This window comes from Vollenhovia emeryi, unplaced genomic scaffold (genome assembly GCF_000949405.1).
Source record: "Vollenhovia emeryi isolate VEMERY1.0 unplaced genomic scaffold, V.emery_V1.0 DF939120.1, whole genome shotgun sequence".
NCBI lineage: Eukaryota > Metazoa > Arthropoda > Insecta > Hymenoptera > Formicidae > Vollenhovia > Vollenhovia emeryi.
Window position 1 is genome coordinate 1,375,515 of NW_011967246.1, and position 12,859 is coordinate 1,388,373.

Genomic DNA, 12,859 nt, shown 5'->3' on the forward strand with positions numbered 1-12,859 from the left:
ATTATAATGTAACAATTAGAATTGTTTTTTCATCAGCATTAATGTGCAAATCTTGCGATATTTTCTACGTTTTAACGTGCTACTTTACATTTATTTTACAGTATTGCATGACTTGTGGAGTGTTATCTTTTTATTACTTTAAATTTGAGTTCTCCATCGGGCGCGTACATGAACGTGACGTTATATTTCAGCGGCTTGTGGTGGTACTCCAGTTTGTACGATCTCAGAAGCTAAAAATAATCTCGTGATGACATTATAATACGTGCTGTACATCGTTAGTGCGTAATGTTTATAAGTCCAAGTAAAATTAGACTTAAAAACTAAGCTAAATTAATAGATAAGAACATTTGTAACATGTTGTACCTTCGCGAGAAGCACTTGCATCTCGAGATCCGCGAATCGTCTGCCCAGGCACATCCGTGCTCCGTAACCGAATGGCAGCGACGCGAAGGGATGCAGATTCTCGTTGTCAGTATCTTTCAACCATCTCGCAGGCTTGAACGTCTTCGCGTCTGCGACATATTCCTCCATATTGCCGGTGACGAGCGTTGGGAACACGACTTGAACCTGAAATCATGTTAATGTTAGTATGAAGAATAAAATTAATAAAGGCTTGAGGGGTAGAGGGATGCAAAAGTAAGATATGCTACGTACTCCTTTTGGAATTTTATAGCCGCAAATGACGGTGTCGTTCTGCAACGTTCTACCGTTTCCAATGACAGTGGAGTACACTCTGAAACAGCGCACACGAGATCTTTGTATTTACAAAATCAGGCTACCATCAGCATATATAAAAAAGTTAAATTACCTGTAATGAATAAGCCGTCTAATTATTGTCCAAGTTTATTAATACTGTGACGTTTAATATTACCTAAACACTTCCCGGATGAAGGCTTTCATGTAGATTGCTTGATCCAGATGGCTCGTTGTAAGAGAAACGGACGGGTCCGGCAGTATTTGCAAGAGCTCTTGATGAATCTTTTCCTGCTCTTCCGGTCTTGTCGCTAATTGATACAATATCGAACACACCGCCATCGATATCTACAATATACACCATATATGTCACACTTCTAATTATGATATCGTCTACGCGTCTAATTTATAGCAACTGTAATTTCGGGAATAGACAAAGATTGCAGCAGTTGTATTATTATAATTTACGATAGTGTGCGACTTGCCGTGTCAATGCCGACCAATATTAGATCGAGAGCGAAGATGTACGCTATCTTAGGGTCTGTCTCTTTGGCCAAAATTCGCTCTATCAGCGACAAGTCGCTCTCGTCCACGGCTCTCTTACTTTTAAGCCTGACCATCGCGGCGTCGATGTACTTCATGCATATCCTAAAGTGAAACATACATTGTCACGCGCCGTGAACCACTCGGTTGCGTTTCGGGAGTGAATCATCATCAAGCTAGCTGCTAATCGAATTAAGTTGGAAAAAGATGTAACATCGAGCATTTAATTAGATATTACGAAATCGGATAATGGCTCTAAAATGGATCTTTTTCCGTGCCAACGATTTTCCGTAACAACTTTCTATTTCCAAACATGTATACGCTAAGTGAGCTAATAAAGTAAGAAGAAGAAAAGAGTTCGCTTTCACTTGTCTCAATCTCAAGTAAGGAATTTATTTTCCGGATTTCGTTGTTTCTGAGTCTCGCCTCATAACAATTACGACGGCCGGATAAGAGAGAAAGGAGATTCAGTGACCATTAAACTAATTTCAGATTTTATGAGATAAGACTTCTCTGAATCTTTAAATAAAAGATCATCTAAATTCCAGATAAGAACGTTACTTGTTTCCCAATCTCATATCTCGGGAAAATTACAATAATTAGACATAAAAAACAGATATCAAAGGACCATTAAATTTAATATCGAATTTTAAAAATTGTCTAAATCCTAAGGAATTTATTTCTTTCCCAGTCTTTTATTTTCCAAGCCCACCTGATGAGAATTAATATAAGTGAACAAGGAGAATTCAAATTACTACCAAACTAATCCCAGAAATTAAAGCAACCCAGCGAGAAATGACTCGACATCGAACGACGAGTCATTTTCTCAAGTTATTTTCTTTTTATTTTTATTATTTCCCTAGTCTAGATAAATATCTCTTTTACAAGATTTTCTGTTATGTGGAAAAGTGCCCTTTTTAAACTTACTCGATGAAATAATTCATATTGCGCACGTAACGGCTCCAGAGGGGCGTCGGGATGTATCTCCAGTACGGGGCTTTAAGTTCGAGCGAAGCAACATTTCTCAGTGCGAATTTCGCGGCATCGATAATCTTTTGCGGCTCGGAATCTGAAGTCAATGTTTCTCCTAAGCACCCGAGTCTGACATCGAGCGCCACACGGCCAATACCTGCCCGACAAATGCATAATTCATAGTGCGTAGTAAATGCCACGTTGTTGCACGTACTAACAGCGAAAACGAGAAACTCGAGACGAATTTTCCCGGCGAGAATTGTAATAAATAAATAATTTCTCTTTCTTTCTCTCTCTCTCCCTCTCTGTGAAATGAATCGTGTTCGTATATAAATGTACAGAAATCTTAAATGTCAGTGATTTTATAGTCAGATATATCCATATCATGATGTAAGAAACAGATGGACAGTGATCACAACCAAGCAACACTTCGCTATCCGTATTGTGAAATATAAGAAAAAAAAAACACGTGCATTTTATTCCGATTTATATGTATGTTGACTCTAATCCATAGAGCACGCATGTCTAAAAGGCATCTTTGTAGACATACATATCTAAAAGACGACTTAAAGACGCCTTCAAGATGCCTTTTAGACATGCGCACTGTATAGGTAAAATTTCTTCCCCAATTATTTACTCTAAAACATATATTTTATTTTTAGTTCCGATAACTTGACTTATTGCGAAATAATAGAGCTATAATTAATTCTACAAAGCTTTCTTTCTAAATTACATTTCATACAATCGTACATTTGTATACCTTTTATTTAACATTAAATTAAAATGAAGTCTCTGATCGTTTAAATTAATTAGATTATTTAAATTGATTAGAAGGTTAATTAATATTACTGGTTCAGATTATGCAACGCTTCTATTTATAACTTATAACAGTATCTGTGAATATAAAACAATTGTATTTAAAAAAATGTCGATAAAAGAACGTACGTTTTAATGTTTAAATTTATGCTTCGATTCGATTAATAGGTGAAAATAGTAATTCAATATTAAAAAGCAAGTTATGCGGTGTATTTTAAATTCAATTTGAAATGCGTACCTAATACTTTACATAAGGTAAACGGATAATACTTTACATAAGGACTAACATTCCAAAGCCCATTTATGTATTTCGTTATCGAAATCGCCGGGCAGCTCGTCGTCGTCCCCTTTAATGTCCTCGATTCTACAACACGTAAAAGACATCGCCCACAATTACCAATATATATGTTAGATTTATTCCCCTTTCCTTCACCTTCTTAGGAAATTTATAGTTTACTCTCCTTTACCTCCTTATGAAATCCTCCGTAACTACTTCGATCGGTGTTATGTATTTCCGCACAGTCTTCGGCTGGAGAACAGGTTTCTGGACGCGCGTACGAAATTCTTTCCATGGCTCGCCATGTCTAATGAGAGAAATCAAATTGGTGCGCGATGAGTTGAGAGTAAATGAACGAAGCAAATGAAAAGACCGCTTGCCTGGCTCTTTCATAAATTAGGATATTATTAGTATAATAAAAATTCGAGGCCAAGGTCACGAAACTCTCTAGTTTCGTCGTACTGAGAGATTCTACACGTACTCCACACGCTTCTGTTTATTTAACAAATTCCCAATATCTTAGTTCATTTCTAATTCTGTAAATTACCTTTCGAGTAAATATATATATAATTTGAAGAGACATAGTAAATTTTATTTTACTATCACAGTTTATATATTTAAAAGTGTAAAATAATAGAGAATGATTCTTACTATTCTTGCTAAATCAAGTGAAATTAATTTCTAAAAAATTTTACCGTCGTGACTTTCATCGCGAGATTAGATTAATGAAAGGTCTGCTTTTTCCATATGTGGCCCATGTTTTAATAAAATTCGCCGACAATTATTGTTCACCTACACGCCAACGACACCGGGTAAACCGCCGAAGAAGTCCTTGCGTACGACACTCTTATAGTGCACCAGACAGGGCATGGCGGGCCTGAAGGGCGTAGGACCCTCTTGCCGGTACACCTTTTCGATCTCGTCGGCGTCGTAGACGAAGAGCAGATCCGGGCGGCCCATCAGACCGCCCAGCCGCACGATTTTGCCGTACTCGTCGTAGAACATCTGCGAGATCTTGCCGACGTCCGAGATTTGGTACTGGCCGATCAGCGGCAGCAGCCGCCAGGCATTGCCTAAGATCGGTATCGGCCGCGGCCCCGGCACTTCGTCGTACGATCTGATAGACGAGGGTGCGATCCCCGGGGACGACGACGCGTGAGGGCACTCGGACGTGATCGTGCCGCTGCAGAAGCCCCGAAGTACGACCCTTCGAAGGAGCGACTCGCAGGATTGCAACGAGCGGTGTTGCATCCCGCAAATTCGTAGTGGCGGTTTCGTTCTGTAACCCCATCGTCTCTCTTTAATCGAAATGCACACCTAATACCTCTGTTCTTATCAAATTGTCAAAATAAAATCGCACTGCGAGACTGCCGGAAGAAACGGAAATTATAACGAGAGAAGATTAATTGTCTCTTTGTATTATAATTATTATTTCATCCCGTTGTCCTTGTCCGTTTGTACTTTATACCACGCTTTTGCATGTAAATGTGTTGTTGCCGTCACCAATAACGCTATGCGTGATGATGCTGCAATCCCTCCCAAATTCCTCGACTTTTACAACCAAGGTTCGAGCCAGGAAATACTTTCACTAACGGGGATTGTACAATATGATGATTTAAATAAACCTTTCTTGAGCAGAAAAAAAGTATCAACTTTACTACAAGAGAAAGAAAAGAAAAGATTTATTATTATGTAGACCCGGGGGAAAAATTCATATATCCAATTTTATTTAATTGTATCCAAAATGTCAGATATGATAAAGTTTTATCTGACTATATCTGATTTGATATACTTATAAATGGATGCATTAAAATTTGGATATAATCTGCTTAAATTTTGTCACATCTGACATTATTTGATGCAATTAGATAAAATTGGATGTATGGCTTTTTCCCCGGGGAAGAAATTATTACGTAAATATATCTCATAAATTTTGAGAACAAAATATTTATTTTGAAGCATTAGTCTGTTACGAGACAATGTCTAACGAAAAAGAGTAAAAAAAAGAAGAGTGCGATTAGAAAAGTATGCGCATGACCCAATAAATTCTAGCGAGAAAGCGTAAAATTCGGACATTTATTTCGAACATTTGTTGCAGCAGATGCGTCAGAGATCATTTGAAGTCATCTCGTTTCTAAAGATTTCAATTGTCAGGCGTTTAAAAGCAATTTCACGTTGAATGGAAATAGACGAGATTGAATCAAACTACGCACAGAGGTTTTTCCTAAGCCGCTCAGAACGATCTTATTTATCTATAATTATTATCGCTTCGTAATAATCAGGATTATTTATTAATCGCGCTAAAATGTAAACTTTCTAATATTTTACGACATAAAGTTTAAATAATTTAAGAAAATAGGGGAAAGCCGTACGAGCTCTCTCTCTCTCTCTCTCTCTCTCTCTCTCTCTCTCTCTCTCTCTCTCGAGTGGAAGAGACATTGTCTCTCGCGCGCATTGAAATCACTTCGCCCGAAGTGGAAATGATCTTGGGCTTCTTTTCATTAATCAGTTGGGGCGAATTTTGCGAAACCCCTGCGATTTTAACTAGCGCAATATTACCGCGGTTGATGTAGCCGATTGTATTTCATATCAGTAATTTTTATCGCGTGCGCACCTCGCTATATTGAAGGACAACATCGTCCGAATCCGCTCTCGCACGGAGACGATTTACTGAAATTTTCGGCTGGCGGCGACTCACTCATACACTCGCGCACACACTATCGCGGCGAAGACAAAGGATGAAAAACTTGGGGAACGTTATGGCTCATGGATGCACCGTTACTGAAAACGATGTGTACCGCGAGCGAAGAAGGTCGCGATCTACGCTGAGTGCCCCCCACTGAAGAATTCTCCCTCCAGCACAAAATGACCCGAATCTTAAAACGAATTTGGCTTAACTCACAACCTGTTCCAGCAACGAGGATTGCGTTGTTGTAATCGGGACACCTTATACCAATCCCTTCTCAACGTTCTTAAAAGAAATCGTTCGAATTTAATCGACGTGCATTTAATAAAATATTACGAGTACGTCTTAATTGCGATCTTGGCGAAGATAATGTAAAAAAATATAAAAAATTTATCTATTATTAATGCTTCGTAATAATCAGGATTATTTAAGTCAAGAAAGCAATTAAATGTATTGCTTATTTTGTGTATCGTTGATCTGAATTACAATACCTAATGTAAGGTTCATTTTTAGAAAGAAAGTTCCAAAGCTATAATTTGTAGATGATAATTTCATAGTTCAGTAAAATTCAGTTAATGCTTATTTTGACAGTTGAGTTTAAGTCACATGTTCTGTTGGAAATAATATAGTTCTGTAAAAAAACAACTCTGTTATGTCAGATAGATTCAGATAATTCTTTTAATTCTTGACCCTTCAGCTGAACACTTCAAAGTAATTAACGTTTATTTGTGCCAATCTTTTTCGTAGCTTGGCGCATTCAATCATCATCCGATATTTTATTCTTGCGCATAATAAACTCTAATACATATTTAATATACATCTTACTGCATCACAGTTATTTCTTTGTAAAATTAAAGCCTATTCAGTAAACCACTAAGCGTTTAGTTATCATTTAACATTAAGTCTTTGAGGCTCGAGTTTGATTCAGCGTAACGTTTCAAATTAACGTCCGCCTGTGTCAATCGTTTCTGCAATTAATTTACTCCTGAAGAGTAGGAATTAATTATCGTACTAACATCTTGCAGTTTCATGTTCAATTTCACTTTCATTTATTGCGTGAGAGCGACGTACGTCGCTAACAGTCGTGTTCGATCCATTAACTTTTTCAGCGGCGTCGTTGCTGACAACAAGGATGCCGACAAAATGGGGGAGCACTCGGTCAAGCAACACCACGATATCATTATATCTTTTCTAGTAGCACAATATATTGGCGCAATATTGGGGCATAATGTAAATCTAGTATTCCCAATATTTGGTCCAATGCCGTAAGATAAATGCCTGCGAATGGCGAATTACGCACGGCGAATCGACACATTTTTTCTACGCACTAATCACGAATATACGAGTCACGAATCGCGCATGGTGTGGCGCTAGTTATTCCGTATTCGCTAAGGTAGTTATTTCGTAAAATCATTTATGTGAGAATTAAGCAAAGCAGTTAATCGACCATGACTGGCTATGCGTTTTTTTTAACACAAAAAATTTATTGCGAAAAATATTACCTCAGCCAGGGTTTGAACCTGGACCTCCCTTCTCTTTTTCCGTGTTTAAATTTTCTGTGTTGAAAAAAAAACACATAGCCAGTCATGGTCGATTAACTGCTTTGCTTAATCATGTTGATTCATCTGCTGGCGTCAAATGATTCTCATGTTATGTGAGAATTGTTTCAAATTTTTACAATTCATTCTTTACATCAATACGTGCAAAATAACAGTAATTAAATTAAAATTGACTGTCTCAAAGTTCTAAAAAAAATGTTAAAGTTTGCTATGTTACACGAAATATTACGTGTAAAACACGTTAAAGATATTTTTACACGTAACAATACAATTCGTTGTAATATCATTACACGCGAAATATTATTTACACATATTATTATGCGTTAAAGTATTAATAGTTGCGTTTGCAAACGCAAATGATGGTTATACATTTTATTATTTTTTTGAGCTAAGCGGTGAGTGAGATTCGTATGAGAAACAAATATGTTATAAAGTAAGATAGAACAAGTAGCTGGAAAAAAAATCAAAATTATTGTCCGTTCAGTTTCAACGCAATATAAACAGTTCAAACTGAAAAATGGGAAAAATTATGCAGTAGACATGAGTGTAAATAGTGTAAGGGATGTGGCGACAGCGTCTCAAACTATAATAATCTTTCGAATCTATTTTACATTATGTATTAATCGTAAGTGTATTCTTTAGAATAATATTGCGTCAAAATACATATCATTGTAATAATTGAGCGCTTCGTGAAATCGCCGCCCGGAACTCCACCCGGGGCGACGCTCCGAGCGGACACGAACCTGCGCCTGCGCCGCGGGTCGCGTCGTCGCGTTCGCGCGCGTCACTCGTAGCGACAAGAAGATGCTGGACGATGTATCCCGCCGCACCGGATTTTCCTTACGTCCTGTCAGAACGTGAGGAAATCAACTCGATCCTGTACAAACCGATCAATTCGACGCAGCGAATAAAGGTACGGCCGGCGGGATCGCGCGGCGAGGCTCGCGCGCACGAGGCGACGGCGAGGTTAGCCGAGGGGTACGGTGGGCGTACACAACGCAACGCACCTGTCAACACCTGTCAAAAAAAAAGAGTGTCACGCGACTCGGGCCCGAGCCGGCCAGCTTCTGGGCAACGATAAAAATAATCCCGACAAGTCCGTCGTTTCGACTTCGCGCGTCGAACGAGCCTCGGGGTCCAATTGTCTCTATACAGGACAGAATTGAGTACATTTATAGCTTGCGTTGCGTACAATACATTATTGTACATCTACAACAAGATATAACGTTGCCCGTTTATTCGTAGCGCCGTTGCGTAATGTTTTACCTTCGATTGCGGCTGCGAGCTACTCGCCCTGCCAATTGTCCAAAATCCGCTTCCTTTTAAAGATGTCTCGTACGTACAATCGTAAATCGTGGTTTAATTGCAGTACACATGCTTCCACGCCTCGCCAAGTTACATTATACTGGGCTCGACCAGCGGCAGCGTCTACCTGTTCTCCAGAGAGCCATGTTCGTTCCTGCAAATAATACCCCTATCGGTAAATATGATCCTTCAATCGCCATCACGTTATTCATATCTTTCTGTCAGTACACAATTGAGAAATTAGATCTTGGTACGTCAGCCATTTGATCAGCCGCCGATCAAACGGATTATATGGCTTTAATAATGCGCGATTGATACGTTTGTCAACGTTACCTTTGTCTTCCACCAGGAGGGTGTGGTCTCGCGTGTGGCGATATCACCTGACGAGAAGACCGTAGCCCTGGCGACGACCCGCGGCACCGTCTGCCTGGTCTCCCTGAAATCCACCCCGCAACTGATATCAGTGTCGACGGAGCACATGTATAAACAAATCACTTGCGTCTGCTGGAACGACAACAGTACCGAGATATACGTGGGAGATGCGGTCGGCCGGGTCTCCATCATGGTGCTGTCCATATTCACGGTGAGCTCGTAAACGCGGTTTCGCATTTGTATATATATCGTATGTATTGTGCACAATTTCTTTCCTCGCGCTCAGGTCAACGGGATGTTTCAAACTCCGGCGTGCACGCTGATGAATCTGGACTCCGGCATCGTGCAGCTAAGCTTCCTCTCGCCTCTGCTGCTGGTCTCCACGTTGGCGCGTTGTTACGTATGCGACACAGTGCTGGAGCAGTACAAGCAGATAGGCAATAAACCGCGGAACGGCGAGTTCGGCGCGTGCTTCTACACGCGCGAGAACGCCGCTCTGAGCGCGCAGGGGGCGGAGAGGAACATCAACGACGCCCGGGGCGCGTTCAACCTCATCTCCGACAACGACAGCAATATCCTCGGCGAGAATCACTCAAAGATATTTTGCGCCCGGCCCGGCTCGAGACTGTGGGAGGTGTCGGCCGACGGGGTAGTCGTCAAGACGCATCAGTTCAAGGAGGCACTGGCGATTCCTCCGGTAGCGATATTTCGTTGGGACAGTACTTTAGAATCTAGTCAGAGAGAGGAGACGGAGTGGCCGCCGCAGTCCGTCAATTTCTCGCACCTGCTCGTACTCGCGCGCAGGTATTTATTTTCCTACACGACCAGCGGCCTGTACGTTATCGATCCGGCGAGCGCGAGCATGCTGTTGTGGAGCAACGTGTACACCAACATCAGCATGACGGCGGTCGTGGACGATCGGATCTACTTGATGACCTGTGATAGCGAGTTTCGCTGTATAGCGTTAACGTCACTCGACAGCCTGATACTGCGGCTGTACTGCCGCGAGCAATATCGCGAGTGTCTGAACGCGTGTCTTGTATATAAGTCGCAACTGTTGAAGACCATCGGCACTAAGGAGATCGTCGAGCTCCTCGAGGTGGAGGACCCGCCGCGGGACGAGAAAGCGTTGCTACGACCATTAATAACGCTGCTGCAGGCCGGCGGTAATAATAGACCGGCCAAATTGGACTCCGGGATCGTGGTCGTGCACCCCGAGCACGGCAGGTACGCGAATAAGAAGACCTACGGCTGCGAGATGACGTCCTCGTCGCAGTCCCCCGAAGTGTCCAGCGACGATTCATCCGAGATGCAAGTGGGATCTGGGAAAGAGCGGGAGGCGGAGCCCGCGCGGGGAAACGCGCTCGGCACGGCCTCGGAGGACACGCTCGATTCGGATTACGACGGGGAGGTGTTGGACACCAGAGATGACGCTAATCGGAAGCCGGACTTTCAGGAGAACATCACGGACAGGGTGCAGTCCGATTTACGCTCGATCTACGATCTAGCGAACAACATCAGACCCGGTATGTCGGAGAGAGAAGTCGAGGAAGTTATCTTGGAGACGGACAAGAGGATGAGAACGGTCAAGGATTCCTACCGTGACTCGCCCGGCCTTCAGAGCTTCATCTACGAGGTCACTCGCGCCGCGGAGCTGCATTACTACAACGTGTTCCTGGAGAACGCATTCGCGCAGTCGATCGACTCCGTTGTCAACGATTACATCGTGCGGCATCTCGCGAGAGCCTTCGTCGAGATCAACGCGCCGACTTACGCCAGGTGCGGCTGCGGTTACCCCTACCCGATGGACAAGACCGTGGAGCCCAAGTTCCTGGCGGTCGGCGAGTCCCTGATCAAGAGATACGTGGACGACCTGCCGAGCGAGTGTAGCAATATTTGCGACAAGGTACCTTACATGTGGCGCGTGTACCTGCCCATCCGCATCGAGCGACGTAGCGCACTGGACGACCTGCTGAGACAGTGCCTTCAGACCAGAGACAACGTCGTGTTGTCGTTTCTTCTGCCGGCGTTAAGCGAGCAACAGTGGAGCTGCGTGGCCATGTGCCTGAGCGAGATCGGGGACGGCACTTGCCTGTTCTGCGCGATGCCTTTGGCGAGGAAGCCCGATTATGACGTGCTGATAGATTGGAGCGGGATCGCCAGAGAGATCATGAGGAAAGAGGGACCAGACGAGGCCACGGCGTTTTTGATCAAGCTTGAGAGCATGATGCCGGACATTAACTTGGACAGAAGGTATTGAAGAATCTTCAAGAGAGGAAAGACGACCTATTTCCTTTTACAGGGCAATGACAAAGTATGATTATAAATAGATAACAGATCTCACAGCGAATGTCAATAAGAATTTCATTAACGACTAAAAAGTAATATATATAATCTCTAAAGTTCGTCGTTTAGTATTAGAAGAATATTAATTTGTAACGTTAAAATTTGCCATTTGTGTAAACATTTTTTAAGAGAAAAGTTCCCATCGACGAGTAGATTTTTTTTCTTACTAACAGAACTCTTGTCATATTAACAAGGTTGCTAATTTTTTACTCATTGTTCTATAAATTGTAGAAGAATATAGAATGCAACGCTCTATAAATTACAGCGTCCTTGGCCTGTTACAATTTTTCTGAACAATCGATTCTGTTATATAAATAAGTAAAAATAACTGGAAATTAAAATAAAACTTATATAAGTGACTCTTTTAATTAAAACAACATACGGCTATCATCGAAACCTCTGTTTGTTCAAATTTTGCGATTGTAGTAAGTATTGATACTAATGTGTTACTCTTATTACAGTATATTCCAATCGATCGTATTTACAAAACTACTACATCGTCGAGGCGTGAAGAAGTCGATCGATTTCAGTAAAACTAATCAATTATCATCGGAATTTGGTACAATTTGCTCATCACAGGTAATCTCATTGCTATTTCTATCGTAAAAATGACCAAGTACCTGAACAACATCAATCAAAAAATCATCTGGAAAGGTATTTTTCAGATTTTTGTTATCCAAATGTATAAAATGAATCATACAACTCGATTGCTTTATAAAGACTGCTAGTAAAAGAAACAAGCTGTAACGTACATTGACTCCTTGCAATCGAGTAATTTCAAAGAGATCACTCCGAGCGTAATAATTAAAATGGTCCAGTTGATTTTTGAGCAGTTTAAAAATCCTCCCTCCCTCACCGAGAGTACAAGTATTGAGATAACGTATATTAATTAAAACGAACAATATTAAATATTATTTTCATTGTCACAGATACGCGATCAACTGGCGAAGGCTCTCGAAAAAGATTTGAGGCGACCGATAGATAAAAATGTGTTCGGGACAGGTGCTCATCATTGGGGTATGCGTCATCGGATTAAGTCACTGACGTGCCCGGGCTGCACGTTGTCTTTACAGACGCCAATTTTGCTAGGTGACAGTGGAATCGCGATCTTCCGTTGCGGGCACGCCTATCATGTAAATTGTATGATAGAGAGAAAGCTCACTAGATGCAATCTTCATTAGTAAATATTGTAAATAAGAGATAAGTAAAACAAGTTGCACGTACATCTCTTAAAATAAAGCTCTCTTCAGACGTACTTGAATCTATTATTTATTACCTATCTAGTAAAGA

General features: G+C 41.4%; 2 protein-coding genes and 1 long non-coding RNA gene across 4 annotated transcripts; 2 read left to right on the forward strand and 1 right to left on the reverse strand.

The window, feature by feature from the left end:
* Positions 1–65: 65 nt before the first annotated feature.
* Positions 66–6,078, reverse strand: LOC105570480 (probable cytochrome P450 301a1, mitochondrial). The gene is made up of 10 exons (XM_012027694.1): positions 5,916–6,078; positions 4,098–4,580; positions 3,492–3,608; positions 3,312–3,388; positions 2,164–2,365; positions 1,179–1,341; positions 872–1,041; positions 655–733; positions 364–567; positions 66–230 (listed from the first exon to the last, which is right to left on the reverse strand). The coding sequence occupies exons 1-10, from the start codon at positions 5,936–5,938 to the stop codon at positions 123–125; spliced, it is 1,626 nt and encodes a 541-aa protein (XP_011883084.1). The 5' UTR covers positions 5,939–6,078; the 3' UTR covers positions 66–122.
* On the forward strand, positions 501–821 carry LOC105570479. Its single transcript, XR_001009585.1, has 2 exons — positions 501–583; positions 674–821. It is a non-coding gene; the product is annotated as an uncharacterized LOC105570479 (long non-coding RNA).
* Positions 6,079–8,291: 2,213 nt separating the features above from the next.
* Positions 8,292–12,824, forward strand: LOC105570478. Of its 2 annotated transcripts, XM_012027693.1 has the most exons (6): positions 8,293–8,459; positions 8,916–9,026; positions 9,201–9,434; positions 9,510–11,476; positions 12,031–12,148; positions 12,499–12,824. In XM_012027693.1, the coding sequence occupies exons 1-6, from the start codon at positions 8,361–8,363 to the stop codon at positions 12,748–12,750; spliced, it is 2,781 nt and encodes a 926-aa protein (XP_011883083.1). In that variant the 5' UTR covers positions 8,293–8,360; the 3' UTR covers positions 12,751–12,824. The 2 variants fall into 2 exon arrangements, 1 of the variants encoding a protein (XP_011883083.1); XR_001009584.1 differs by lacking the exon at positions 12,499–12,824 and having other exon boundaries at positions 8,292–8,459; positions 9,510–11,537; positions 12,031–12,111.
* The last annotated feature ends 35 nt before the right edge of the window (positions 12,825–12,859 follow it).